The following is a 15,798-nucleotide window of genomic DNA, read 5'->3' as shown; positions in this document are numbered from 1 at the left end:
CTTCTATCCCATTGTTGGAAGAGATGGTCTGGAAATCTCCCACAGAGGCTAAGACATATTCCCCTACATTCTTTTAATATCCTTCTCAAGGGCGAGAAATACCACTTCAAGGCTCATGATAGTTCAGGTAGGTGAACTTTCCGCCCTCATGCAAAATGTTGAAATCAATATGAACACACACATAAATACATACTTTAGGCATACATAACAGGCACTATAGGTAAAACCATTTGACCAGCCTCTACATTTTTATTCTACAATTTTTATGTTATTGAGATGGAAAGAATGACAGGCTAGACATGGTGGTTCATGGCTGTAACCTCAGTACTTTGGGAGGCTGATGTGGGCAGATCACTTGAGCTCAGGAATTTCAGACCAGGCTTGGAAACACAGCAAAACTCCATAAACAAACAAACAAAAAACAGAAAAAAAATTCACAAACAAAAGAATTAGCTGGGTGAGTGGCTTGTGCCTGTAGTCCCAGCTACTCAGGAGGCTGAGGTGGGAGGATCACTTGAGTCTAGGAGGTTAAGGCTGCAGTGAGCTGTGATCATGGCACTGCACTCCAAACAGTAAGATCCCGTCAAGAAAGAAAGAAGGAAGGAAGGAAAGAAAGAAGGAAGGAAGGAAGGAAGGAAGGAAGGAAGGAAGGAAGGAAGGGAGGGAGGGAGGGAGGGAGGGGGGAGGAGGAGGAAGGAAGGAAGGAAGAAAGGAAGGAAGGAAAGAAGGAAGGAAGGAAGAAAGGAAGGAAGGAAGAAAGGAAGGAAGGAAAGAAGGAAGGAAGGAAAAAAGGAAGGAAGGAAGAAAGGAAGGAAGGAAAGAAGGAAGGAAGGAAGGAAGGAAAGAAGGAAGGAAGGAAGGAAAGAATGGAAGAAAGAAAGAAACAAAGAGGAGAGTGCTGCCTTGGAAGGAGTCAAACATGGGTGCATAAAATTTCTTTTATTCATATGTATTTTTACTTGTACATATCAGGATAGGCTCTATAGTCTGGAATGACAAATTCCAAAGCACAGGGATTTAAAATGAAAAAGTCCTTTATCACAGGTATACAGACCAGTGTTGTGGTTCTCCCATCATAGTTACTCAAGGACCCTGGTAGAAAGAGCAGTTACAATTTCAAATAGTAACTTAGAGATCTGGAAATTCTCACAAAGGCAGATTTCTCTAGGAAGTGACACACCTTACTTCCACTCACAATGTATTATTGGTTCCCTAAGCCCACTCAACCATAACCGGACCAGGGAGTGCAGTCCTGCTACAGGCCCAGAAAGGGACAAATATTTAGCCAACAGAACTAACGGCAGCCTCATGGCTTTATTTTTCAAATACATATGTGTTAAAGCTTTATAATGACAAAAATTTGCATAATTGTTCTTCATAATATTCAAAGAAATAAACTCACCTGAAGTTGCTTGGAGTCTCCTTTCGTTTCAAGTAAATCCTGAGTTATCAGAAGAGGCTCGCTTTTCTCACAGCTCTCCTGGCTGATGAGCGTGTCCGCATAGTTGGGCTGGGGGAAGATAAGGTGACTCTTCCGCGAGTCCGCGGTGAGGGAGACCTCGTGGGAATAGGTCTGCAGGAAAGCCCGCACCCCGTCCACGCCCACAAAGTGCGAACCCGGCACGCTCCCCAAGCCACATTCCGAAGTCTGCAGCGGGCGTGACTTGTGCCAGCGCCGCAGCCTGAGCGCCAGCAGCACGATGACGAAGGCCAGGAAGATGCAGGAGACCGTGGCCACCGCCACCACCAGGTACAGAGTGAGGTCCGAGTCGTCGACTTTGGCAGAGGGCTCGAGGTTGCCCAGGTCGGCTAGAATGTCGGGGATCCTGTCGGCCACGGCCACAGTGAGCGTGACAGTGGCCGAGAGAGGGGGCTGGCCGTGGTCCTGGACGGCCACCACGAGGCTCTGCTTGAGAGCGTCTCTGTCCAGCAGGGCCCGCGCCGTGCGCACCTCGCCCGTGTGCAGCCCCACCGTGAAGAGTCCGGGCTCGCTGGCCTTGAGCAGGCGGTAGGACAGCCAGGCGTTCTGGCCCGAGTCTCTGTCCACCGCCACCACCTTGGTCACCAGGTAGCCGGGCTCTGCGGAGCGGGGCGCCAGCTCCACTCCGGTGGAACCGTCTGTGGGGAGGGCGGGGTACAGGATTTCGGGCGCATTGTCGTTCTGGTCCAGCACGAACAGGCTCAGCGACACGTTGCTGCTGAGTGGAGGGTTCCCGCTGTCGCTGGCTGTCACCAGTAGCTTCAGGTCTCTAAATTGCTCGTAGTCGAAGGAGCGCAGCGCGTACAGGACGCCAGAGTTGGAGTTGATGGAGACGTAGGAGGACAGGTGCGCCCCCTGGAGGGTGTCCTCGATCAATGCATAAGTGATGCGGGCGTTGTTGTTGCTATCTGGGTCCTGGGCTGTCACTGAGAAGATGGAGGCTCCTCTGGGGTTGTTTTCTGGAATGTAAGCGGAGTAGGAGAACTGAGGGAAGGTGGGTGGGTTGTCATTGATGTCAATCACATGCAGGGTGACGTGAGTTTCCGTGGACAGTGGCGGACTTCCCCCATCTGTGGCTCTCAGACTGATATTATATTCTGACATTTGTTCACGGTCCAGGGATGTGGCTGTCACTAAGCGGTAATATTGGTCTATTGATTTTTCTAACTTAAATGGCAGATTTCCCAGGACAGAAATTGCAACTTGCCCATTCTGTCCAGCATCTCGGTCATGCACATTGATAAGTGCAATTTCTCTTCCAGCGGTGCCTTCTTCAAGGACTGAGCTTGTTAGAGAAGTGATGGTAATTTCCGGAGCATTGTCATTCACATCCAGAACCGTGACTAGAATCTTGGCTCTTGAAAGAAGACCTGGTCCATCCTGTGCTTCAATTTTAATTTCATAGAACATGGTATCCTCATAATCTAGACTTTTTAATATTGATACTTCTCCAGTCACTGAGTTGAGATGGAAAATCTCAGAGATTTTCCCAGGCATTTTATCTAGAATATAAGACACTTGAGCGTTGAATCCCTCATCAGCGTCGGTGGCATTCACCGTAAGCAGCCAGGTACCCACTGACGCGTTCTCCCAAACACTTACACGGTACTCAGGTTGAGTAAACATTGGTGGGTTGTCATTTGCATCCAGGACTATCACTTGGATGTGCAAGTTACCAGAGTGGACAGGGTCACCACCATCAGAGGCAATCAGGACAAGCTGGTGAATTTCTTTTTTCTCACGGTCCAAGGCCCGCTCCAGCACGAGCTCTGGATACTTGGCCTCCTCAGAGACGCTATTCACAGCCAGGGAGAAGTAGTCGTTGGGGGTAAGCTTGTAGTTCTGCAGGGAGTTCATGCCCACATCTGGGTCAAAAGCAGTTTTAAGTGGAAATCGGGTTCCAGGAATGGTTAGTTCACCAATTTTTATTTCCAGTTCCTCTGTTAGAAAATTAGGAGCATTGTCATTAATATCTTTAATTTCTATTTCTACTTCAAAAATTTTCAATTTGTCCTCAACCAGGATGTTAAATTTTACCAGACACCGCGGGATCTGAGCACAGAGCTCCTCCCGGTCTATCCTCTCTGCGGTGACCAAGCTGCCGCTTCTCGGATTCAGAGAGAAAAGCTGCGTCCTACCTCTGGAGACGATGCGGACTCCGCGCTCCGTCAGCTCTCGGGGCTCCAGCCCCAGGTCCTTAGCGATGTTGCCCACGAAGGAACCTTTATCTAGCTCCTCAGACACCGAGTAGCGAATCTGCCCGGATCCTGTTTTGCACAGCGTCCCCAGGAGCGCGCACAGCAGGGCCAGTCCTCTGCCATTTCGGAAACTCAGGCAATTGGTCATTTCCTTTGCGGTGAATTGCTTTCTCTGAATTCTGTTCCAGTTTCCCACGATGGACTCCAATCTTATTTTCTCAAGAAATGAAGTCTTTCGCGGGCCTAATTCACAGGTCAAACAGACGGTTGACTAAGGGGTGAGGTTGGCAGCTGCCCCGGATCTTCTGAGTCTGATTTGCTGGCTCTTTGCATTTTAGGAGCAAGGAAATGGTGAACTCGCTCTCCAGCTGCATTCTCCTTCTTGAGTGGTCAACAGCGACACTAAGAGGCCTAACCGTTTACTGCATCCTCTCAGACAAACACGAATTATTATTTTTGAATTATCCAACACCTGAAATCCTTCTTGTCAAAGATAAGGGGACTAGTGTTGATTCAACATAATTGAATTGATGTACAGTGTGACTTCAAGTTATCTTTCTTGGGACTCCATGCACTAACCTCACTGCAACGAATATTTGCTTCAAACATAGTGGAGTTACTGTTTTGAAATGTTCAGTTTAAGAAACACACAGTAACAAAGAACTGGCCTTAACGACAAACACAACTACTAAAAGACATGACCATCACTTTTTCTTCCACCACTGAACCTTGAACATGTATTTATTGTTATACTTACTACATTTATCAGGGTTATTTGATAAGATAGCCACCTCATCTTTCACCTTTCCCTCTCTATACTCTTAACTCTACAAGAGCTGAGACAAGGAAAAAAAAAGAGAAAAGAAACACATAGAAATATTAGCCATATTTATACATTGTATGTCATTAAGTTTGTTCTTGGCAGCCAGATAACTTAGTCTCAATATTTGTTGCTATTTAATATTCATTAAGCAAACACACAATTAGGTGTCAGACAATATGTTAGTCTGTGGATTTAAGATGAGCAATGTAGACACAGTCACTTCCTTCACAGAGATTATAAGGATATAAAAGCAAACATGGAATTGCAGCATACTGAGATAATTGTCATAATGGGAGAAGCCAAGGGGGTTAATGGAGCCTTCAGTTGGGTCTTTGAGGTTAGCAAAGGCTTTCTCAGGAAACATGAGAGGAGTGGATCAGTGAAAAGGCCTGGATATGAGAGAAAACAGCATGGCAATGCCTAGAAGTGAGAGAGAAATCACAGACCCTCAGGGTACTAAAAGCTCTCTTTGTTTAAATCGAGACAGTAAGGATGTTTTTTCAAAACACACAACTGAAACTAGTAGAAATAAGCTTTCATGTTCCAGAATCTCTTTCCCTGTAGGTTTCCAGTTACAGAAATATAAATATAATATATTTGTCATTTCAATCATGATGCATTACATATCTATGCATAAGGCATTTATTCTTGTGGAGTTACTACACACAGTATAAATAACTTTGCTTTTATTTTCCTGTTTCTACTTTATTATTCACCTACAAGTAAAGATATTATGACATATTATTCCACAGTGAGTTCCAATTTTACTCATAGTTCCAATTTTATTCATATGTAATAGTAGTAACCAACACAACGCATTGTCTCAGAAAATCTTTCCTTAATCAGATGCAACATAAAGAATCACAGCACTTTGAGAGATATGGTATCATTAAATAAAAGCTTCAATTAGTGTGTGATAATTCCCAAATAAAAATTTAAAATGATACCAGTTACATAGAATATTAGTGGGTTTACTATTTTCTGTTATGAAATACATAACCAACATACTAAAAGCCAATATAGGAAGAGGAATGGAAAAAGAAAATTGGTCAGAGGGGCACTGGGACTGGGTGAGGAGGGATTGGGAACATTTCTAGCAGCTGCTGTGAGTAGGAAACCTTGAGAAGAACAAAGAAGATCTTTATGGGCAATTGTAGGATACAAATTTTTGTATTTGTATCTTTTCTTTAAGCAAAACTATATTGAGGATATGTATTATTTTAAAGACTAAAAGGCAATATGGTTCCCACATATGAGAAAGATAAAAAAAACAAAGAAGAGAAATCTGTTTACTATTACTCTACAAATTTATTATGGAGCAAAGGATAAATCTGTTGCTTCTTCAAGGAACAGACAGCTTAGAGGCTAATGTGATTTTTAAAACTAAGCCAATATAACATGACATACCTCCTGAAACACTGTAAAGAATGTATATTTCTACATTTCCATCTTTTTTGATAGGGAAGGACATGCAGCTTAAGGGAAACAACTTCACTGCCAAACTGAAAGAAATTTATTAAGACCAAGTGAGAAAGAACTAACCAACTAAGGTGTTTCACTGTTCATACACAAATTCAAATATAAAATAAAGGTCATATTTTAAAAGAAGGGACCTGAGTAAGCATCAATTCCAAACTTTATATTTTTAACAAAGAAAAAATTGTTGATCTGGTGGATGACATGATTTGCCCAGGGGTGGAGAAGAAAGTATGAAAAACCAGACACCCAAGTTACTAATACAGTGCTCTTTTGACAATCTATTAACTCCTGGTTTACATTCAGGCTAGAATGGCACAGCAATTCTAGCCTTTCCTTCCTCTTACAGCCTGTGAACATTAAGACCTACCAAGAAGTAATTCACCAAGACTCACTTCCTAAAACTTGACTATACCCACAAGAAAATTTGGGGGAACAAAATAGATATAGTAAACAGTGGAAGCAAGTAACTGAATTATTTCAGCAAACTAGCTTGTATGTATATTGTGAAAAGACTGATTACCTGAGAAAAGGATTCTTCTCTTTCATCTTCGAGTAGAGATTGAGGTGCTGATAAAAAATCCTTTTTCTCACAGCTCTCCTGGCTGATAAGCGTGTCAGCGTAGTTGGGCTGGGGGAAGATCAGTTGACTCTTCCGCGAGTCTGCGGTGAGGGAGACCTCATGGGAATAGGTCTGCAGGAAAGCCCGCACCCCCTCCACGCCCACAAAGTGCGAACTGGGCACCAAGCTGCTTCCTGAAGCCTGCAGCAGCCTTGACTTGTGCCAGCGCCGCAGCCTGAGCGCCAGCAGCACGATGACGAAGGCCAGGAAGACGCAGGAGACCGCGGCCACCGACACCACCAGGTACAGCGTGAGGTCCGAATCGTCGGGCTTGGCTAAGGGCTCGAGATCGCCCAGGTCGGCTAAGATGTCGGGGATCCTATCGGCCACGGCCACAGTGAGCGAGACAGTGGCCGAGAGTGGGGGCTGGCCGTGGTCCTGGACCGCCACCACAAGGCTCTGCTTGAGCGCGTCTCTGTCCAGCAGGGCCCGCGCCGTGCGCACCTCGCCCGTGTGCAGCCCCACCGTGAAGAGTCCGGGCTCGCTGGCCTTGAGCAGGCGGTAGGACAGCCAGGCGTTCTGGCCTGAGTCTCTGTCCACCGCCACCACCTTGGTCACCAGGTAGCCTGGCTCTGCGGAGCGGGGAGCCAGCTCCACGCCTGTAGAACCGTCTGTGGGGAGGGCGGGGTACAGGATCTCGGGCGCATTGTCGTTCTGGTCCAGCACGAACAGGCTTAAGGATACATTGCTACTCAGTGGAGGGTTCCCGCTGTCCCGCGCTATCACCCACAGTTGCAAGTCTCGGAAATGCTCATAATCAAAGGAGCGCAGTGCATAGAGGACCCCAGAGTCAGAGTTCATAGAGATGTAAGAGGACAAGGGTGTGCCCTGAATGGTGTCCTCCACGAAAGAGTAAGTTATGTGACCATTGTTATTGCTGTCGGGGTCATGGGCGGTCACTGAGAAGATGGAGGCTCCTCTGGGGTTGTTTTCGGGAATGTAGGCGGAGTAGGATGTGCGGGAGAAGGCGGGCGCGTTGTCGTTGATGTCTGCCACCTGTAGCAAAATGTGAGCATCCGTGGACAGGGAGGGGTTCCCTTCATCTTTAGCGGTTAGAGTGATGTTGTAAAAGGAAAACTGTTCCCTGTCAAGGGCTTTGGTTGTAACCAATCGGTAGTAATTGTCCACTGACTTTTCTAACTTAAAAGGAAGATTATTGGGGAGTGAACAGGTGATGAATGCATTCTGTCCAGAGTCTCTATCATGAACATTAAAAAGCCCAATTATGGTTCCTGGAGGAGAGTCTTCAGAAACTGAGCTACTAGCAGATGTCATGTCAAATTCTGGAGCATTGTCATTCACGTCCAGAACTGTGACGATAACCTTCGTTCTGGTCAGAAGGCCCGGACCATCCTGAGCTTCAATATCAATTTCATGGGATGTAGCATCCTCATAATCTAGAACTTTTATGATTGTCAGATCTCCAGATGTTGACTGAAGCTCAAATACCTCTGAGGTTTCTCCAAGACTTTTATCTAGAAAATATGCCACTTGAGCGTTGTAGCCCTCATCTACGTCAGTGGCAGTCACTGTGAGTATCCGAGTGTCCACGGGCGTATTCTCCGGAATGCTTACGCGGTACTCGGGCTGTGTAAAAACAGGCGCGTTGTCATTCACATCCAGGACCTTCACGCAGATGCGGGAGGTGCCAGATAGCACTGGATCACCCCCATCGGAAGCTACGAGAACGAGGTGGTGAACAGCCTCTTCCTCGCGGTCCAAAGCGCGCTCCAGCACCAGTTCTGGGTACTTGTTCCCATCAACTCCACTTCGCACGTCCAGGGAGAAGTGGTCATTTGGAAGGAGTGCGTACTTCTGAAGGGTGTTCTCACCTACGTCCGCATCATGCGCACTCTTAAGAGGAATCCTGAATCCTGGCATAGTGGCTTCACTGATTTTTAGCTCCAGTTCCTCTACTCCAAAGCGAGGGGCATTATCGTTAATATCTGTTATTTCCACCTCTACTGAATAAATTGTCAATTTATCTTCCAGCAGGATGTTAAAATTCAACAGACACTGCGCGCTCTGACCGCAGAGCTCCTCCCGGTCTATCCTGTTCGCAGTGACCAAGCTGCCACTTCGGGGGTTCAGAGCAAAGAGCTGGGTCCTACCTCTGGAGACGATGCGGACTCCCCGCTCTGCCAGTGCCAGGGGCTCCAAACTCAGGTCCTTGGCGATGTTGCCTACGAAGGAGCCTCTGTCGATCTCTTCCCGCACAGAATAGCGAATATGCCCAGCCCTGGCATCCCACAGGGTCGCCAAAAGGAAGCACAGCAGGACCAGCGGTCTGCAGTGTGGCAACTTTTGCAGAGCCGCCATTTCCTTCATGTCGCGGTTTTCTCCGAGTCAACTTCCAGCATCCAGTGCGGATTCCAATCTTTATTCCTCAGGGTGTGTGATGACCAGCATTCACGGGACCCAGGTCCCTATGGAGAGAACTGGTGGGCTGTTCGACTGAATTTCTTTGGTACCCTGACGCTTTAGGGCCAAATCTCCAGCCCCTTGTGCCGTGGGAGCCGTATTGCTGGATTGGCTGTCTCGCTGCTTTTTACTCCTTAGGTGGTCAACAGCGACGCTCAGAGGCCTAAATAATTTCTGCACTTGCTCAGGAAAACCTAAGTTACTTCTTGTTTGTTTGCCTTTGTTGACTTTGAAGTTGCTTTAAAGAATTTTACAGCTCTAAGATACCCTAGAAGTAGATCTTTCAAAGCGGGAATCTTTTTATCAGGATTAATAAGAATAGTATAAATGAACAAGACCTTGATAATAGTTGCTAGGAAAGTATTATTGACTGCTCAAGACATTAATCAATGCCACCACTGCCCTTGCTCCAAACATCTTCCATCTCTTATTGTGTAGTCAGAAGCAGTAAGATAATTAAGAAACGTTAGCTGCATTTTCTTCTAAGGTTATATATCTTGAACTTTTGTGGTTGATGGCTTCAAAATCTGCCTTTAAATTATTGAATCATCAGACACCTAATTGGGTACATGTGCCTCACACTTTGCATGATTGGGGCTGGAGATAGAAATGGTGAATGTGATAAACACTGGCTCTGCTCTCGAGCATGAAGGTTAGAGGAGAACATAAGAAAGTAAAGAGAGTGTAATAGCGTATGGCAATTGCTGAGATATGAGGTGGGAAACACTGGGTGATGAAGGAATACCTAGGAAGGGTATCCAGTCTAGATTTGGGATCAGAAAAGTCTTTTTGAGGGTGTAATTGAAGCTGAATCCTAAAAAGTAGGATTGAATCAAGAAAAAGGCTGGAGAAGTGTTCTAGAACCTCAGAACAAATGCTTGAAGGTGAGAGACAGCATGGAACATTACAGAAACAGAAAGCAGGTCTATTCAATAAAACTAGAGCCAGAAGGGGTTTTTCACCACATTAGGAATCAGTCCTCAAAATTGTTTGAGGTTACCAAGTTCTTTGGCTGATACTCATTTTCCAAGGGTGTAAAATACAATGCAGTGGATGTCTTCTCGCTCCTGTTTCATCGTTACCATTTTGACCAATGTCAAGCATACAATTCTGTGATGTTAAATACATTCAAATTAATTATAATATAATTTAATTATATTATAATTCAATTATATTCTGGTGTGACCATTACCACCATCCATCTCCAGAACTTTTTCATCCTCCCCAGCTGAAATTCTGTACTTATTTAATAGTAACTCCCCATTACCTTTCACCCAGTGCTTGGCACCTACCATTCTACCTTTTGTGTTTATGAATTTGACTACTCTAGGAACTTCATACATGAGGAATCATACAGTAAATGTCCTTTTGTGACAGGGTTATTTCACTTGACATAATGTCTTTGAAGTTCCTCCATATTGTAGCATGTAACAGAATTTCCTTCCTTTTTAAGGCTAACAGCCCATTGTATGTGTGAACCACTTTTTGTTTACCCATTGATCTGTCAGCGGACACGGGTTACTTCTACCTTTCAACTATTGTGACTAATGTTGCCATAAACATGGGTGTACAAATATCTGTTGAAGTCCTGAAGTCCCTACTTTCACTTCTTTTGGGTAATAACCAGAGCAGAATTGCTAGATCACATGGTAATCTTATGTTTAAATTTTTGAGAACTCACCATATCATTTTCCACAGCAGATGTATCATTTTATATTCACCAGCAATGCACACGAATTCCAATTTCTCCATATTGTTGTTAACAATTCTTTTCTTTTATGACAGCAATTCTAATGAATGTGAAGTAGTATCTCATTATGATTTGAATTTCCCTAATGACTAGTGATGTTGAGTATCTTTTCATACATTTCTGTCCATTTGTGTATCATCTTTGGAGAAATGTCTATTCAAGCCCTTTGCTCATTTCAACATCCAATTGCTTGAGATTTTTTGTTGTTGAGTTGCGGGAGTTCTTTATTCTAGATATTCATTCTTAGATACATTATTTGGAAGTATCGTCTCTGATTATGTGGGCTTTGTTTTCACTCTATTAATGTTGTTCTTTGCTGCACAATAGTTTTTAATTGTGATAAAGTCCAGTATACTTTTTTCTTTTGTTGCTTGTGCTTTTGGTGTCATATCCAAGAAATTATTGCCAAAATCGATGTTATGAAGGTTTTATCCTGTTTTCTTCTAAGAGATGTATAGTTTTAGTTCTTTTTTTTTTTTTTTTTTAGACGGAGGTTTACCTCATGTTACCCAGGCTGGAGTGCAATGGCACGATCTCGGCTCACCGCAACCTCCGCCTCCTGGGTTCAGGCAATTCTCCTGCCTCAGCCTCCTGAGTAGCTGGGATTACAGGCACTCGCCACCATGCCCAGCTAATTTTTTGTATTTTTAGTAGAGATGGGGTTTCACCATGTTGACCAGGATGGTCTTGATCTCTTGACCTCGTGATCCACCCGCCTCGGCCTCCCAAAGTGCTGGGATTACAGGCTTGAGCCACCGCGCCCGGCCTAGTTTTAGTTCTTAAACATAACAGGTAAAATGATTTTGTTGCTTCTGAATTTTGCTTCTTTGATCCATTTGCATTAATTTTTGTATGTGGTATAAGTGGAATTGCCCATTTCTGGTGACACTTTAGTCTGTTTGCCTTTTGGCTCCTTCCTGGTTGAATTTTTTTCATTTTTACTTTCATCCATTCCTCTGAGAACACTGAAGAAAAATGTATTGTAAAGAACTGATATCAACTCACCATGCTTTCTTGTAGAACTAGCATGGTATATTTTGCTTTTGTTTTTCATTTTTATGTTTGTGTTTGTGTTTGTTTTGTTTCATAGAGAATGAATCTTGTTATACTGGCCAGGCTGTATTCAAACTCCTGGATTCAAGAAATCCTACTGCCTCAGCCTACTCAGCAGGTGGGATTACAGGTGCCCCACTGTGCCCAGCTCTCTTACATGAGTCCTAACATTAGACTTGACAGAATTTTCATTTTCTCCCCACTGGTTTTATTACGACATTTATTGTCTGCTTCCATTATTTAATCCTCAGAATCCTTCCTTGGTTGCACTTCAAAACGTATCTCTTTGTTATTTTTTTTTTTCATTTTATTTTAGTTTATACTCATTATATGTTTTTTATCTTCTTGAATGGCAAGCTAAATGTATGTATTTTAAATAATTTTGTTTACTTTTTAAAAATTATTGCATTTGTCTATAAATTTACTCCTAATTAGTTTTAGCTGCATCTCACAATTTTAAATAAATAATATTTAAGTCATTCTTTTCTGAGTAGTTTTCACTGTCATTGTGATTTTTGAAATCCAAGAGTTATTTAAGGGTGTAGAGGTAAATATCCAAACATTCCCCCTCTTTTCTATTTATAAATGTTTGCTTTGTGATTTAAGTATGTGTTATAAAGCGTGTGTATTATTGGTACTTTAGGATTTTCTGAGCCCTTTTTTGTGATAACTAGGTAATAAACTGTTGTAGATTTTCTATCTGTTCAAGGATGGCTATTCCATATTTGTGGTGTGTAGAACAGATCTATTAGAATCCTAATAGATCAAGCTTATAGATTGTGTTGTTCAAATCTTCTTTATGTTGACTAATTTTCTACCTCTGGGGTCTATTATTTCTTATGGAATTATGTTAAAATCCTCTGGTATTTTCTAAGCTATATTTTTGGTAATAGAAGCTCATATTTTTATATCCTTTTGATCATCTGTTCTTTTTACCACGATAATCAGTTCATTTTTTAAAATCACAATTTGTGTTTGTTGCCTTAAATGCTACTTTGTTCAAGCCGGGAGTTGTGGCGGTGCCTGTAGTCCCAGCTACTCAGGAAGCTGAGGTGGGAGGATTGAGCCCAGGAGTTCCAGGCTGCACTGCGCTATGCTGATCAGGTGCCCACACTAAGTTTGGCATCAATATGGTGACCTCCAGGGAGTGGGGGACCACCAGGTTGCCTAAGGAGGGGTGAACCTTCCCAGGGAAAAAACAGAGCAGGTAAAAACTCCTGTGCTGATCAGTAGTGGGATCATGCCTGTGAATAGTCACTGCACTCCAGCCTGGGCAACATAGCGAGACCCCATCTCTTAAAAAAGTAAAAAATATATAATTAAACAAAAATAAGAAGGGGCAAGCAATAATTTTGCCACATCTCCAAATTTTGGGTAATTCTTTTTGTATTCATTGCTGTTTGTTTATGGCCCTTTTTTGTATTCATTTTTCTTTCTTTCTTTTTTTTTATTTTTGAGACAGGGTTTTTCTCTTGTTGCCCAGGCTGGAATGCAATGGTGCAATCTTGGCTTACTGCAACCTCTGCCTCCTGGGTTCAGGAGATTCTCCTGCCTCATCCTCCCAAGTAGCTGGAATTACAGGCATCCACTTCCATGCCCGGCTAATTTTTTNTTTTTTTGAGACGGAGTCTCACTCTGTCACCAGGTTGGAGCTGGAGTGCAGTGGCATGATCTCGGCTCACTGCAACCTCCATCTCCTGAGTTCAAGTGGTTCTCCTGCCTCAGCCTCACGAGCAGCTGGGACTATAGGCGTTTGCCACCACACCCAGCTAATTTTTGTATTTTTAGTAGAGAAGCGCTTTCACTATGTTGGCCATTATGGGCTTGATCTCCTGACTTCAGGTAATCCACCCGCTTCACCTCGGCCTCCCAGAGTGCTGGGATTACAGGTGTGAGCCACCATGCCTGGTCTTGTATTCATTTTTTCTATCTTTTCTTTAATTGTTTTTGTCTAGTGGTGTTATGCTTACCAAAGTTCACTATATGTGTGCTTATGTAAATATATATGCATATGTATATATATTCACCTTTTTTGTATTATATGGTTTTATTTTTGAAATTTAATTTGTAAACCATTATTTTATTTATCAGAAAAAATACTACTTTGTTGTTATATTAATATTAACATGACTGCTTTCTTTGTGTGTGTGTGTGTGTGTGTGTGTGTATACATATACATTTAGTTTCACTGTTTCCGTGTATTTTTATTTTAAGCATGTGTTTTCTTAGAATACAGATTTTAAAAATCAACCAATTTTGTAATCTTTGTCCTTTAATAGGTAAATGTAGCTCATTTGTATATAAACAGAAAAAAATTAAAATTATAAAAGCTGAGAAAGTCCAGAACTGAGATAACTTAGTTATCAATTGAGAGTATACTCTTGGTACCAAGTAAAAAGTAAAAATAAAAATGCAACAGGCGTACAGCAAGAATGAGAGAAAGTCTTCAAAAATTATCAGAGAGAAAACAGAGGTTACCTTAAAAAATAACAATGGGTTGAAAGAAAGTTTCTCACTAGCAACAATAAACTCTACAAGACAAAGGTGTTTTGAAATTTTGGTTTTTACAATTATTTTTAGTGGAAGAGCTTTTGTTTGTTTTGGTTTTAGGTTTTTTTTTTTTTTCTGTTTTATGCTATCTCCTTCTCTCCTTTCCTCCTGGGTTCAGTGCTCATTTCTAATGGTTTTGAAATAGTTTCTATCTGACCCCAGGTCCCAGGCCATAACTTGGTCTCTTAATGACCCTTTAATGATGCCCAGTGGTAATATTCTGGATACCACAGCTCACACCTGAGAGACTTGTTGTTCGCTGTCTCTAGCCAGCATCCATATCTATCTCTCTTACTTGGTCTACACAGCTTACAAAAATAAGTTATAACCACAGGAATTGGTAGGCAGCTTTTATTATTTTTTCTTATTTTTATGTATGTATGTATTTATTTAACATGGTGTCGCTCTGTCACCCAGGCTAGAGTGCAGTGGCGCAATCACTGTTCACTGAAGCCTTGACTTCCTGGGCTTAAGCGATCCTCCCAAGTCAGCACCCGCCCCGAGTAGCTGGGACTAGCAAATTCCAAAGTACCTGTCTGACTGGTCTCGAACTCCAGGGCTCAAAGGATCCTTCAGCCTCAGCCTTTCAAACTGTTGTTATTACAGATGTGAGCCACTGCCCACAGCTAGACAGCATGTTAATACATCTTTCTAACCCTTTTTAACCAGCGGAAGGCCCTCATTACTTATTTTGGATTCAGGTGGTAAGCGTGGTCCAGGTCATTTATCTAGTCTGAAGCACTTGCACCCAGTACATTGCTGGAGTCAGTTTCCTAACCTGCAATTTCTGCTTTTAAGTCCAAGACTATAACTCATATGGCTTTAGACCAGCTCACCACTTTGCTTTTGCTTTCCTCTTCTTACATTTTATGTTTCTTTGTATTTTATTGAAGCAGAGTAAATATATCAAAGCATGAACCTACTCCCCTACCATACATTTTTTTTCCTTCTGAAGAGATAACACATATTAAAATAGGGTATATACTTGATTTTTGTTAGTCAATTTAGTTACAGGTGTAATATATAAGTCAGGAAGCTCCAAAATTATTTCTCAAGTTGCATGATAAATTTTCTGTTGATCGTTTTGTTACTCCATGAATTACTTAAATATATGTATCCTTCAGTACAGTCACCACAGCTCACGCCTGTAATATCAGCACTTTGGGAGGCTGAGGTGGGAGGATTACTTGAACCCAGTGGGTAGAGGCTGCAGTGAGCCATGATCACACCACTGCACTCCAGCAAGACCCCATCTCAAAACCAAAAATATCTAATAAAGATAGAACAAAGGGCTAAGATATTCAACAATAATTTAAAATTACAGCTTATATAGATTTCTACATTTCTTTTTTTTTTTTTTGGGTGGGGTTTTCTTTTTTTTTTTTTTTTTTGAGTGCAATGGCGCGATCTTGGCTCACCGCAACC

At 42.7% G+C, this 15,798-nt stretch overlaps 1 protein-coding gene across 3 annotated transcripts in view; it reads right to left on the bottom strand.

Annotated features, from left to right (window-relative positions):
• Positions 1 to 15,798, bottom strand: part of LOC108307063 (protocadherin gamma-C4) — a 190,619-nt gene that overhangs the window by 171,313 nt on the left and 3,508 nt on the right. Inside the window, exon 1 of one of the 3 annotated variants that reach the window (XM_017532216.2) lies at positions 6,501 to 9,175. The exons of 1 other annotated variant lie outside the window; for it this stretch is intronic. In XM_017532216.2, coding sequence (XP_017387705.1) covers positions 6,501 to 8,927 — 2,427 coding nt within the window. In that variant the 5' untranslated portion in view covers positions 8,928 to 9,175. Of the gene's footprint in view, positions 1 to 1,402; positions 4,043 to 6,500; positions 9,176 to 15,798 lie in introns of those variants that run through there. One more of the 3 variants, XM_017532221.2, reaches the window with a different exon arrangement.

Source organism: Cebus imitator, unplaced genomic scaffold, assembly GCF_001604975.1.
Source record: "Cebus imitator isolate Cc_AM_T3 unplaced genomic scaffold, Cebus_imitator-1.0 Scaffold76, whole genome shotgun sequence".
NCBI lineage: Eukaryota > Metazoa > Chordata > Mammalia > Primates > Cebidae > Cebus > Cebus imitator.
This window is presented reverse-complemented; position numbering and strand designations above follow the sequence as displayed.